General features: G+C 39.6%; 1 protein-coding gene, 1 long non-coding RNA gene and 1 other non-coding gene across 3 annotated transcripts; 2 read left to right on the plus strand and 1 right to left on the minus strand.

Moving 5' to 3' along the window:
• Positions 1-4,463: 4,463 nt before the first annotated feature.
• LOC116803577 lies at positions 4,464-6,162 on the minus strand. Its single transcript, XR_004363667.1, has 2 exons — positions 6,109-6,162; positions 4,464-6,030 (listed from the first exon to the last, which is right to left on the minus strand). It is a non-coding gene; the product is annotated as an uncharacterized LOC116803577 (long non-coding RNA).
• A 1,914-nt stretch (positions 6,163-8,076) lies between these two features.
• On the plus strand, positions 8,077-8,148 carry Trnam-cau. Its single transcript has one exon. It is a non-coding gene; the product is annotated as a tRNA-Met (tRNA).
• A 2,268-nt stretch (positions 8,149-10,416) lies between these two features.
• On the plus strand, positions 10,417-12,195 carry LOC6613221. Its single transcript, XM_032721485.1, has 3 exons — positions 10,417-10,498; positions 10,554-10,627; positions 10,687-12,195. The coding sequence occupies exons 1-3, from the start codon at positions 10,466-10,468 to the stop codon at positions 12,155-12,157; spliced, it is 1,578 nt and encodes a 525-aa protein (XP_032577376.1). The 5' UTR covers positions 10,417-10,465; the 3' UTR covers positions 12,158-12,195.
• The last annotated feature ends 538 nt before the right edge of the window (positions 12,196-12,733 follow it).

Raw genomic sequence — 12,733 nt, forward strand, 5'->3', positions numbered from 1 at the left:
ATATTTTCAGTTTAAAAGAAGCAGCGCCATTGAAAAGCTTAGTGGCAGTTCAACGGGAATTGCGAAACTATTAATATATATTTTAAGACACATAATTTATTTGACAGTGCATTGACTGTGAAAATATCCATTTCCCTCTGCTTACGATTCCCAACATGGGTCGCCCATGTTTGCTTTAATTTCAGCACTAAAAAACATGACTGAAAATTCCCGAGCTGAAGCAAATGCGGTCAGGGAGCCGCCCTTGACTGGATGCGCCCCCAAACAAGGACTTCTTACCCTCGTCCTTCGGCGGCTGACAAGCAAAACCAAAAGTGTGGAGCAGACAGACAGGCGTTCTGGACGTTCTGGCACGTGCCTCCACATAAATATGTATGTAAAACAAATGCTGGAAATTAAATTGACTGAAATTTTATGGCCAAACTACGTGAAAGGCAGCGAAATGTTTGTATAATTTGTGAGCAATTGTCGCAGACACAACTCGGCCGGAATTTAAGTTCGATGTCGGGGATATCAAGCTTTAAGCCTTGGATAGTGTGGTGGTGCAATCAGGACTTCTCGATTGCAGTTTGCCAAAGGATGGCATAAAACTCACTAACGATCTGCAGTCAGACAAAGGATATGCTTTCGTTCGAATGTCCTGGCTGTAAACTAACTGGAATTATCGTAAACGAATTTGTTATCTCTGCGTAACATGACAACCAGCTAAAACAATAAAATTTCATCATCCGCTCTTTTGTGTGCAAGAAGACAGCATTCAAAGGCATCCGCGTGCCTCGGCTGCATTTTCCCTTTATGGCCAAATTTCGCATTCGCAGATAAGGGGCGCGGCCAGGCCGGAGGGCCGGAAAAGCCGGAAAAGCTGGAAAAGCGTATTCGGTCGGAAGCCAAAAGCCGAAAGTGTTTGACAGCAATATATGCACAGTCAGTGCGAGTACTTAGTGCAGCCCATGACTGAAATTATGTCCGCATCAGCAGATATTTATGCAGCGGTTCAATGCGACTCGCAGATTTACGGCTTTTCGTGTGCATTCCAAAAAGGCGTGTTAGTTGGCAATCGGAAAATCCCTTGATTTTCAACGAGCATTCGTTACCAATGCTAAATGTAATGCACCCATTCGTTCCAGTTGTGGAAAAGTTATCAAACCATAAAAGTAGTGACCCATCTTGGTAAGCGCAAGTTGGTAAAGGTACCCATAGTACACAAAATATCTTTTGGACCGAACACCTTCTGCAAGAGCTATAAAATACCTATATATATTTATTTAGAATTTTAGTATTTGGAGTGCAAGGCACACAGAGTCCTGTGTGGACCTCTGTAATTAAGTGGTAATATACTGTGTACAAGAACGTGCCAACATGTCCGTGAAAAACTCCGCAGCGGATGATGGCAGCAGGAAATCGCCTTAAATAGGCAACAATCCCGGGTAGGAGGGTCAAGTCCAGCGTAATGCAAACGTCTGATAGGAAATCTGTGGCATTATTGCAGGCAACTGAGACATCGCCATCATCATCGTCGGTGGCAAGACATGGGGGTCACTGGGAGTCCGGGCGTGAAAGCCGCTTGGGGGAATAGATATAGATGCGGGCCCATGTTGCAACATTGGCGGCGTTCATGTTCTTGGCACTGCTCTGAATGTCCACGAGCCACTTCCGGCCTGAATGCGAGGGAAACACTGCACAAACACTGCCTGCTGCCCAAGGACTTCCTTCGTGGGCGACTGCAACACCAACTAGAGCTGCCCTCCACTCGCCCATAGATTGCTTTGTTATTCGTGTGTTTGCCGGCATTGTTGACCAGCCACTTGGAGGACGTGGCATTTGTTTTGGTCCCAGCCCCGAGAATTCCGGCTAATCAATAGAGAACGACCGGTTAAGGGAGAAACTCAGAGTTTACCTAGGCATTCAATAGAATTGAGTACCTCAAATATGGAGCACAGTACTGGCCTAAATCTCGAGGCAAGGGAAATGGGCAAATAGCAAATCATAAAAACAAAATCAGAATGGAATAAGTATTAAGAGAAATGCAAACGGATAGTCCCCAGGTAGTTAATTGTTTTGTAATTCTGTAGGCCTGTGAAATATATCCTGCTGTGCAGCATCCGTCAGATTCTTTAGCTTTTATCTGTGGAACTCAATGATCCCACTGACCGCGGTCGTTTTTCATCTGCGTTGCCCGATATTTGGGTCGTCAGGAGTTATATAAGCACATGTCACGTCCGAGTCCTTTTGATGTGTGGATAAGGGATGTGGGATGCAGGATGCAGGGTGTTTGGGTGGCAGCCATGGTTTTTGTGCGCGGTGTCGCCGGGTGACAAGGTGTTGGCTTTCACGTGGATTTCAGTTGCCGCACCCGGCCGCCACGAGCTCATCACCTGTTCGTGGGCGCCGCTCCTCCGGAGCGCCACATCTCCACATCTCTATCCACACCTGTCGTGCCTGGCTGTGTGATTAGCTAGGTGGCACGTAGCGGACCTGGCAAGCAGCCAGATGCTTCTTCAATCAGATGTCAATTACGCTGAAGATTACCAGGGATTTGTGGCTCTTTTGTGCACGGTCTTCTTTTTTCTTGCGAAGATTATGAGTGCTCTGGGACTATCTGCAATCTTTACTTGGAATGCATATACGTATATTCGGCGCACACATACGCCCTCGGTCATGTCAACAAGTCAATTGCTTACCATAAATTACTCATACGCCCCGTTCGAGCGGCCGCCTGCTATCATTATTATTATACCCAGGGGACCACTTGGTCCTGCTCAATAGCAGTGTATAAATTTGTGAGCCAAAGATAAATAAGTTTTCCTGCTGCGACGACCTTCACGATGACGAAACATTTCTTCTGCTCGGATCGATAAAATCTTTGGTAATTTATAAGCAGCGTGCCCAACTGAATTTGAAAATCCCTTTACTGCAACACCTTTTCATCCCATTTATATGTGTACCTTTACATGACGCCTGAGTGAAACGCGTAAAAACATTTATTATTAATTTTGAAAAAACTGAAATCCACTTTCCACAATGGCACGAGGTGAACGAGGGCAACAGCTTGCTGCTTAAAAATCATTGTAAAAATCATGGTGCGATGAAAGTTTAATCGATATGCAAGCGCGTATAAATTTCACAGAATATGGCCAGCAACAGTTGGCTTTAATGGATCCGATACGGAAAGCGAAAAGTTGCCTACTTTTTATGGCTCAATTTTAAGTCTGGTTCGGATGAATATATGTGCATATATCAAACAGGAGGATATGCCCCACGCATTCGCATCGTAACCTCTTTTTGGTAGATATCCCACCTGCTGGCAAGCGGCAAATGTAAATAAGCATAAAATCCAATTTTCTGTTAGCTCCCTGCGTGTTTGCACGGCGTCTTCTGCTTTTTTGGAGCAGCTCCTCGGTCTCCTTCTCTGCTGCTCATGTCCTGTCTGCATACAAGGATACAAGGATACAAGAACAGGGGGTGGCTGTCAAACCCACTTGAAGATTTGCAATCAACGCCCCGGGAAAAAAGCAGGCAGGTGAGCATCAATTGAAACCATTCCCCTTTTGATCTGACAGCCGAAAGCTCACTGAAATTCACCCAATTTGGGTCACTCTGGTGCCTCTGGAAGAAGTGGCATGTTACGTAATAATTTATGATTGCCCCATGTGGCAGGAAGGCGGCTGAAAAAGGTTTACTGCCAACTGACAACCGACTTCTGCGGCTAATCTAAATAACATAATCAGATTTGTCAGTCGAAACAAAAAAGTGGCAAGAAACTGACCGGAACTCGCATATGTTCCCACTTGAGTTAAGCACATTTGGCAAGCTCATTTGCATATTTGACTTGATAAAAAGGGTGCCCAGTACACAGCTTGTTTTTCCAGCCATTTTTGACTTTTTGTACGTTTTCGGACATCTGTGAGTAAATACAAAATTGGACAAGGTTATTTTTGAATACTTTTCATATATTACTTTAATATATAAAAATTTAACAAGCTTGCAGGAGTATTATAAAACTCAATGAAATAATTTACAATCACTTTGATTGCTTAGCAATAAAACAGCTTCTTGATTGCCTTTAATCGAACCCATTTTATGTGAAACATTGCGACTGAATGCCCCGTACTAGCCCATATTACTCGACGGCTTTCTTTGCCATGCAAACTCGGCCAGTTTTAGCTACCGACTCATCTGTAAATGCATTACCAAGGCCCACATGCATTAGAGTGCGATTGTTTGTGAATTTGTGTGAGAATATCCCCCTTGCAGTTCCACCATCTCTCATTTGAATTTTGGCTGCGAAATTGTGTGTGCATCAAGAAAATAATAAATATGAGGGCATTGTTGATTGCTGAAATTGTTGAGTTATGAGCTGGCTTGTTAAGGCTTCATGTAAATTGGTTTTTGTACACAATTGGGCCTTTCGGTATGGTTATTAAATTCTTCCAGTTGTATAATTTGAAAACAAGCGGCGCTCATACTCGTAGTCCAAAAGGTCTTTTTTGGTTTATTTACAGGAATCTCTACTTAAAAATATTCAGTAAGCAGCAGTTCTATATCTTATAAATAATGTCATCATTTTTATTTTAGTATGAAACTTTTTAACATTGTATATAAATTTGTTAAAATTTGCAACTTTAACTGGCGGTGACAGCTGTGTCAAGTGTCTTCAAATCGATTAGCATAAAACTGATAATAAACTAAACTTATGTTGTTCCCGAAAAGCCAACAGCTTGAACATCAGCAGAGTGACATGAGTTTTGTCTCTGGGAAAATGCTGGCAAACATTTTGGCAGCCAAAATACAAAAGATGGCTCAAATACTCGCCAAGCGAACGCAACAAATACAGCTTTATTTAAGCACTTTCGCCTCCAGTTTGTAGCCACCTTTTCGACTTTTCCTGCCAGCCAAGGACACTTTAGCTTGCCAAAGATTATCAGTTCCACTTTAAATTATTATGATGGCACTGCCATCTCCCACGAATCCTCCCAGCAAATTACGGCTCGTCCTGGCAAAAAAGGAGCATTCACAGACCCAAAAACAAAGGGAGCGAGAAGGGAGGGAGAAATTTGGTGTTCTCCTTTTCGCGTTCGCCGCTTATCTTCATTTCTGGGCCACCGTTGGGTTTATGGTCAATTTTAGATTTTATATTTGCAGCTTTCGGTTTCTTATTGTTTTTCCGCGTGCTTTTCCAGCGAACCCTCACCTCGTCGCGAATTTATTTAAAATTTCTCCCCCATTTTCGTTCGATTTTATCGGCGTGCAAGCAACTTGTTTGCTTTCACTTTGCTTCGCTTTTGTTGCAGTTTTATTGGCTGGATTTTAAATCAATTGGGGTTTTATTTTGCCCTAGCCTCAGCCATTGCCAATTTCAATTGCCGTTCGCTGTTCAGCGGTTTTCGCTTTGTCAAAGGCAAAATATCTTGATAGACTTAAAGGTTTGTAGCACATTCGTATAGTCACTTTTTTTTTCATTTAAAGGGTTAAAATGATTTTAAACAAAATGTGTGCCATTCAGCACTTTTATTCCGCTTTACACAAAAAATATTTGCAAAGCTTTCAGCTGCTTTTTGGCAACGATTCTAAATCGAAATGTAAATATTCCATTTGTCTAGCGCTGCAGATTGATGATGGCTGATACTTTAAGCCGCTTTGACTCCAGTGTTCGCTTTTTCTGGAACAACATGAAATTTCCTGGCTATAAATTACGTGATAATTACATGCAATTTTTGATAAGCAAACAATAAATTCATTTGATTTCCTGACAAGATTTCAAAATTTAGGCCGGCCCATTTACTATTATATAATCTCTATTCAAAGCTTAAACATTACTGCTTAAAGTTAGTACGTAGTCCTTAGTTCAGGAGCAGCTTTTGGAAAATCACTATGTGTGCTTAAATTTGGGATTGTGGGTCTATTGAAATGTATTCCTGTCCTTCAGTCTTCAAACTCCCTTTGCTTGTACAACATTTAATCCCTTTTGTTTCACACCAATTTTTGGAGAAAAAATCTGCAATAAAGTGCGCATTTCAGGGATTTATGCGGCTTATGTAAAATCGAAAAAAAGAACCAGCATTATATTCAGTGTATAAAAATTAAATCATATTCTCGTATTTCGCTCACACTTCAAGGGGTGTTTGTAAAAATCTGCAACTCCAGTGAACCGGTTGCTTAGAGCATTCGTTTAACACTAATTCTGTCCACTAACGATTTGTCGGCTAACATAATAATGTAATCGCTAAGGGAAATTTTTCCGGGGAAAAGGTCGAAAGACCTCTCCCAACCGTGCAACACGTTCGCTGCAACATGTTGCATGGGGACACATCGTTTTATTTGTTTACGCATTGTGTGGACTTGTCACAGATCCAGGGAAACCTGTTGCTAATTATTGGGGAAAATACCCTCCAATCTAACTTGCAAACTTGATAGATTCTTCTTGGATCAAACCATTTTGCTTCATCAACCAGCTTGCCACACTCAACAATTAAGTCATTGTCGCCACAAGTTTATAATTAAAAATTATGAGCAAATTACTATCAGCGACTAAGTGCATAAGTGTGTTGTGTGCTGAAATGTGTCACTACTCACATATATGTATATATGTATATATGGCTGGTAATGACTCTGTCAGACACACAACCTTCATGCGAAACATTGACGATTCGCCGCACTTTCTAGGCGAAACTTTTTCGTTGCCCTCGGAGTGAAACTAAGTGAGGACCCACTTATGCGGCAGGCTCTGAAATTTAATATGTCAGTGCGTGTCTGAATAGAAAATGAAATTACCACGGCCTCAACTTGGCAACCAGCATGGTTTTGACATGCATTTTTCGTTGACAAAATGTTACAGCACGTTAAATTAGTTTAGTCCCTCCAATTAAAGGATTGGGTTTGAGCACTTAAAATTTAAGGCTTGCAGGCTCAACTCTAGGATTAAATAATCCCTATAAGTTACAGCAATTACTGTGAGCAAGAGTCAATTTGTAACCCTTGCTTCCAATCACAATATTGAAAGTTGAAGATGTATTATGTTACTTCACATTGAAGCCCCATTTAAATTTATAAACTACTAAAAAGCTCAACCGAGTTTTCCATTGAAAAGAAACTAAGAAAATAAGAAAGGAGGAAAACTTTTTCAATCAATCTTGGGTTGACATACTCAGTGGCTGGGGAAAACGCAAGTTTTTGTTTTTTAATTAATGAGCCACACACAATAAACTGATTATGAAGATGATTAGCTAGTGGGCAGCTGGGTAGCTGGAAAGTTAATATCTAAAGTAATCAATTAGGCTGATATATAAAGTAGGCAGTTACTTTTGGTTTCAATAAACATTTCCGATTCACGTTCGTTTGATGTGAAATAGATTATTCACAAATCCTTCACTTCACTTTTATGGTTTATTTCAAGAGGCACGATATTTCCTTTTATAGCCTCGGGAGCACTAATTTGCATTTTTATGATTTAATTTTCCAAATGCAACGCAATCAGTACAAAATTGTCTATATTTATTGCTTTCGACCGCAGTTCCGGCATATCATTAAAACTTAATACAATTATTTGTAGAAGTTTTCTTTTCTTAAATTTGTGTTTATTTGTAAAACTCGCACTAAAAGCATTTTTAAAATAAGCATTCATTGAATGTATCCGAAATCTATTACTTTAAAATTATTACAATCGTGGACTGTATATTCTAGTAGAGTTTATATGCCAATTTTCATTTCCGTTTTCTTAAGTCATAAGAAGACTTATTTTTTTAGCTGCACTTTCAGAGTTGAGGACTTTAAGAAAGGAAACTTTACATTATATAGCGACATAAAAGTAGTTTATTACAGTTTGCTTTTATTACTTTATATAACTGGATTTCAGAAATAATGAACTCAAGAGATATGCATAACTTCAAAAATACTGTATGTAATTGGTCGTATAATATCTGCATAGAGAACATGAACAAATTATACGCACAATTTGCTTGCCTCTAAAATCTTAACAAGATTATTAATCCAAAAATGTAAATAGGGTTGTTTTTAATTGCAAGCTTTAAGGATCCTTACCGTAGCTCTTGTTAGTTTTTTACGTCCGTGATTTACAACAGCATAGTGGCGCAGTGGAAGCGTGCTGGGCCCATAACCCAGAGGTCCGAGGATCAAAACCTTGCTCTGCTAGTGATTTCAGTTTTTGTTTTTTCAATATTTATTATCTTTTATTTACTTAGTCTATGCTTAGCTATATTTTTAAATACATTTACATAAGCCCTGAAACGAGTTACAATGCTAGATTCTTCTACAATTTTAAAGAACACGTTTAACTTCCATCTCATGAATAGTACATTAAGAAGTAAAGCTGCTTAAAAATCAACTAAATTTCGCTGCAGGAAATGCCGGAATCCCAAAAATCCCCTAATTCCATTCTTCAGCAGATTGGTCAGCAAATGCAAATCGAGCTGAAAGCAAAATTCTCTAATCAGGACTGTACATCCGCAATCTCCAGCACCCTCATATGTACGTACAATATTAGAATGTGTGTTCCTGGCATTTTTTTATCTCTGCCTGCAATTCGATTTCAAATCCCTGCTCGTTGTGTGACGCAAGTAATTTTATTGCTGCCTTTTGACTGCTCACAAAAGCAGTTTCTTGCCTTCCAAAACGCTTGTCGATTGCATTTCCATTCGCCGACAGAAAGTTCAGCCAAAATGTACCTTTACGAGCCAAAATGCGAAGTTGTGGTATTTGCTTTTCCTACTCGTAATCTTAAGTTTATCTACCCTTTCTTAAGGTCTCTCAAGTATTGAAAATAATTACCAAAAGAAATTTTTTTGAAATCTCACATTCCCTATTTTGTAAAGCATTTATCCATCAATTTTATTCCGTGTACTTTTTCATTTAAGTAGCCATTCGAAACATGCCATTTTTGGCTTGGAGCAAGCCATGTTTACACAATATTGTGTACGGTTTCGTGCTGCTGCCTTTGAGCCTTAACATTCGTTTTGTGCACCTGTCAATCGTTTTCTTTTTTAGGTCAGAAGCCGTCGTTCTGCGGTCAAACTGCAATTGTATTCATCTGCTGTCCCGGCCTTAAAGTATGATGAAGCCATCTCGTTTTTTACCCAGCGCGAGGACACGCGGCGTGTGCACAATTAATCAAACAACTGGCAAAAAACGGAGACAAAAACGAGGAATATTCAATTATTCATACCCACTGTTAGCCCGAATGTGTGGCACATAACCACAAACAGGCGTCCCCAAACATAATGTTGATAAGTGTAAATGCCATATGTAAATGTTGTTCGTGCCACGTCCAATTCACTTTTTTGGGGGCGCTGCAAAAGTAAATCCAGAGCGATTGTGACATAAAATCGAGTGGGTTAATGTTTATGGCATGAATATGCGACATGCGGTGGAAAAAGGGGGTCAACTTAATTCGATCGGAAGTCAGCTAATTGGGTGTGTCAGTTAACCAATAATACCTCCTGAAAGCGTTTCTGCCTTTCGTTGATTTTTTAAGCCCACATGTGCTATAAATGCTTAATTTGCCGAGTAATGCGCGTTAGCCTAACCGGGAATTTAGGAGCATTTTATTTAATTTTAAATTCCATCAAACTTTTGCGCTGTGCCAAGTGCAGCAATGGCGCAATTCAACTATCTAAATTGCAAAAGGCACATGATGGAAAAACGTTAATGGCTCCACTGGGAGGGAGCTCGAAAAATCAAAAAACAAAAAAAAAATGGGGGGAAACAGATAGAAGCCAACGTGGGTGGGCATAAGAACCGCATTAGCTCCCAAAAATTGTTGGCCATGTGGGTAAACAAGAAAATTAATTGCTTGCGCAAGAACTAAATGCGATAAGGAACTACAGGCAAAATGTGTGAAATAATTAAATGCAGACCGACTCTGGAAACAGCTAATTAGAAACATAATCTCGTGTTTAAATAAGTTTCTTCTTACCAACAGCCATCGCAACTGGCTTCAATTTCCTCATCTTCAATTCAATTTTTAGATATGCTTAGTGTTTATTTTGGTGTGGAACACATTATTTATTTAGCCTTAACTATCAGATATGACAGATGAACCAGGGCCTCAGAGCCATAATTTTCGTCCCTAGCTTGCAAGTAGCCGTGACAAGTTCATTGAAAATGTACCGCCGGCAGTGATCTGGTAATACAAAATGGCACCATGTACACTCGCAAATAAATAATTCATGCCCCAAAGAGAGTCTGATGGAAATGGAGTTGCAATTGGAGTGTAGCACATCGAAGATGCATGAATTTTTAGTGCTCTGAGCGACCGAAATAAATTAAAAAATATTTTTTGGCGTGATTTCTGTTTCGCCGAGCTCGATATGGAATTGTCAATCGGGGGGTCACACTTTTTTTTATCGATAAATGGGAAAAGTAGGCGAGTCATAGTAATCAAAGCTGAAATAGAATTGCGCACACATTAAAAAAGTATTCTGTTCAAGTGAGTGACATTCGGAAATCAAAAATGGTCCCAGTTCAGAAAAGCAACGTTTCTGGTGTAAGTTTCTTTAACAATGAGATATATACGCGTTAATAATAATAATAATATTCAGGAAGCCGATTCTGTGGTATCCGCCAAGGATGTGTATTGCATTTGTCGCCAGAGCCACAGCAATGGATTTATGATGTAGGTAGCTGATGTCTCTCATCCTTGCTCCTAATTGCAGTATTTGATCCAATATATAGATGCTGTGACAATTGCAACGAGTGGTTCCATGGAGATTGCATCGGTTTGCCCGCAAATATCGGGGTACAGCACGACACCTATTACTGCACCGAGTGCTTCCGCAAAAATCCACTATTGAAGTGCACTTATAAGAGTTCATCCACCTCAGGAGTTCCAAAAACTCCAAAATCCCCCAAAACTCCAAAAAGAGCCAGGATTATCAATTCAATCGGTGTCAGGCGGAATCCACGCAGGAGATCCACGTTTGTCCAGTCGCCTTTAGAGGTACACAATGCGAGCACTCCTGCTCCAAAGGCTTCAAGAACTCGCAGACAATCCACGAAGTTACAGAATGCAGTCGAATATGAAAATGCTACAGAAGAAGCTAAAAAGGTGGATCAAAAACCAAAACGGACTGCGAAGGAAAAGAACCCAAAGCCGGAGGATAAAGTCACAGGGGATGCTCCAAAACCAACAATTAAAAAGGTCTTCGTATCGACGGGAACACAATGCAACATGTTTAGAGAGTTTGCGAAGTATGTTCCTCCCGAAAACTCCAAGAAAAAGGGCACCTGCTCTACAGTCTGTTGCCAGCGATTGGCTCGACGCCGTTCTAAATACTGTTGCGATGAGTGCAGCAACTTGACCGCAGTCACAAATCTAATCTTATTGGACGTTTTACCTAAAATGCCAGCAATAAATGCGGCAATGGCTAGGCAATTGAAGCAAAATGGTATTTATAATTATCTAATTTTTCAGAATGACAATGACTCAGCAAATAATCACAAGTCAAACAAAAATTTAAAGGCTTCTGAGTCAGAAACGAAAACCAAGACAAAGGCTAAAAAGACAAAGTCGGAAGGAAGAAAATCGAGATATCGTAGTCCGAGCAGTAGCCCAGATGTTTCCCCAACTGCCGCTAAAAAGCCCAAGCTCCAAGAAGAACTTCCTTCATCAAGGTCTAAAAGCTCACGGAAGTTACTTGAAGAATCTCGATCTGAAACGGAGCCACAACAGAAATCTGAACATAAGACTGCCAAGAAAGAAAAGACTAGTTCCCAGCGATCTTATTCTCCGTCGCCTATTCCGTCTCCCAAGTCATCCAGGACTGCGAGGAATACATCTAAAACAGCACCCAATGTTAATCTAAAGACCACTATTAAGCAACATGTCACTAGCTCCCCCCCATCAGGCCAGAAAAGAGTGCGCAGATCACAAACGATATCTGTGGATGGTCCATTAACTTCTGAACCAAAATCGACTGAAGTTAGTCGTATGGCAAGCCCGGGGACTTCTTCTAGAAATAAGAACCCTGTGCTTGCAACCTATTACCAAAAATATAGAAAACTATCATATACTGATGATAATAGCGAGAAAATCAAAGCCATTAGATGCATAGTGTCCAATATGTCGCACTCCGAGAAGGCCCAATTGGCCAAGAAGAGAATGATGATGAAGTTGGCATCGGAGAAGCACCTAAGTCAGACTTAAATAAGGAAAAATATACGGGTGCATTCTAAATATTTATAATTTATATACACTATATATATATATATATGTATTATTATATATAATATTAGATATATATATAATATATGTATTATATATATATTATATTATATTATATTATATTATATATTATATTATATTATATATTATATTATATTATATATTATATTATATTATATATTATATTATATTATATATTATATTATATTATATATTATATTATATTATATATTATATTATATATATTATATATGTTATATATACTTATAAAATAACAATGAACCCGTGTTCAGTTTACTTTTTCGGTTATCTGTTCCCCCCATAACTGCTGTAAAATCAAACAAACATTTAAAGAATAAATCTCCGAATGTGTCACATTTATTGACCAACGAAAGTTTCAATTTTGGCACGTCCCCTGGGGCGTATACGTGATGTGAACCTTCCATCAAATTTCCATCAGTCAATGGTTTGGAACAATGGCCGAAACGAAAAAGCCAAGCTTAGCGAACATTTGCGTCTCTATTCTGCATTTGAGAGTATAAATATTTTATTACTATC

This window comes from Drosophila sechellia, chromosome 2L, assembly GCF_004382195.2.
Source record: "Drosophila sechellia strain sech25 chromosome 2L, ASM438219v1, whole genome shotgun sequence".
NCBI classification, from domain to species: Eukaryota; Metazoa; Arthropoda; class Insecta; order Diptera; family Drosophilidae; genus Drosophila; species Drosophila sechellia.

Excerpts from the sequence above, each read along its gene's own strand:
- LOC6613221 (XM_032721485.1), top strand. The coding sequence starts at position 10,466 with ATGGTCCCAGTTCAGAAAAGCAACGTTTCTGGT. Across the intron at positions 10,499-10,553 it reads AGAAAAGCAACGTTTCTGGT|GAAGCCGATTCTGTGGTATC; the intron begins GTAAGTTTCTTT and ends AATAATATTCAG. Across the intron at positions 10,628-10,686 it reads CACAGCAATGGATTTATGAT|ATGCTGTGACAATTGCAACG; the intron begins GTAGGTAGCTGA and ends TCCAATATATAG.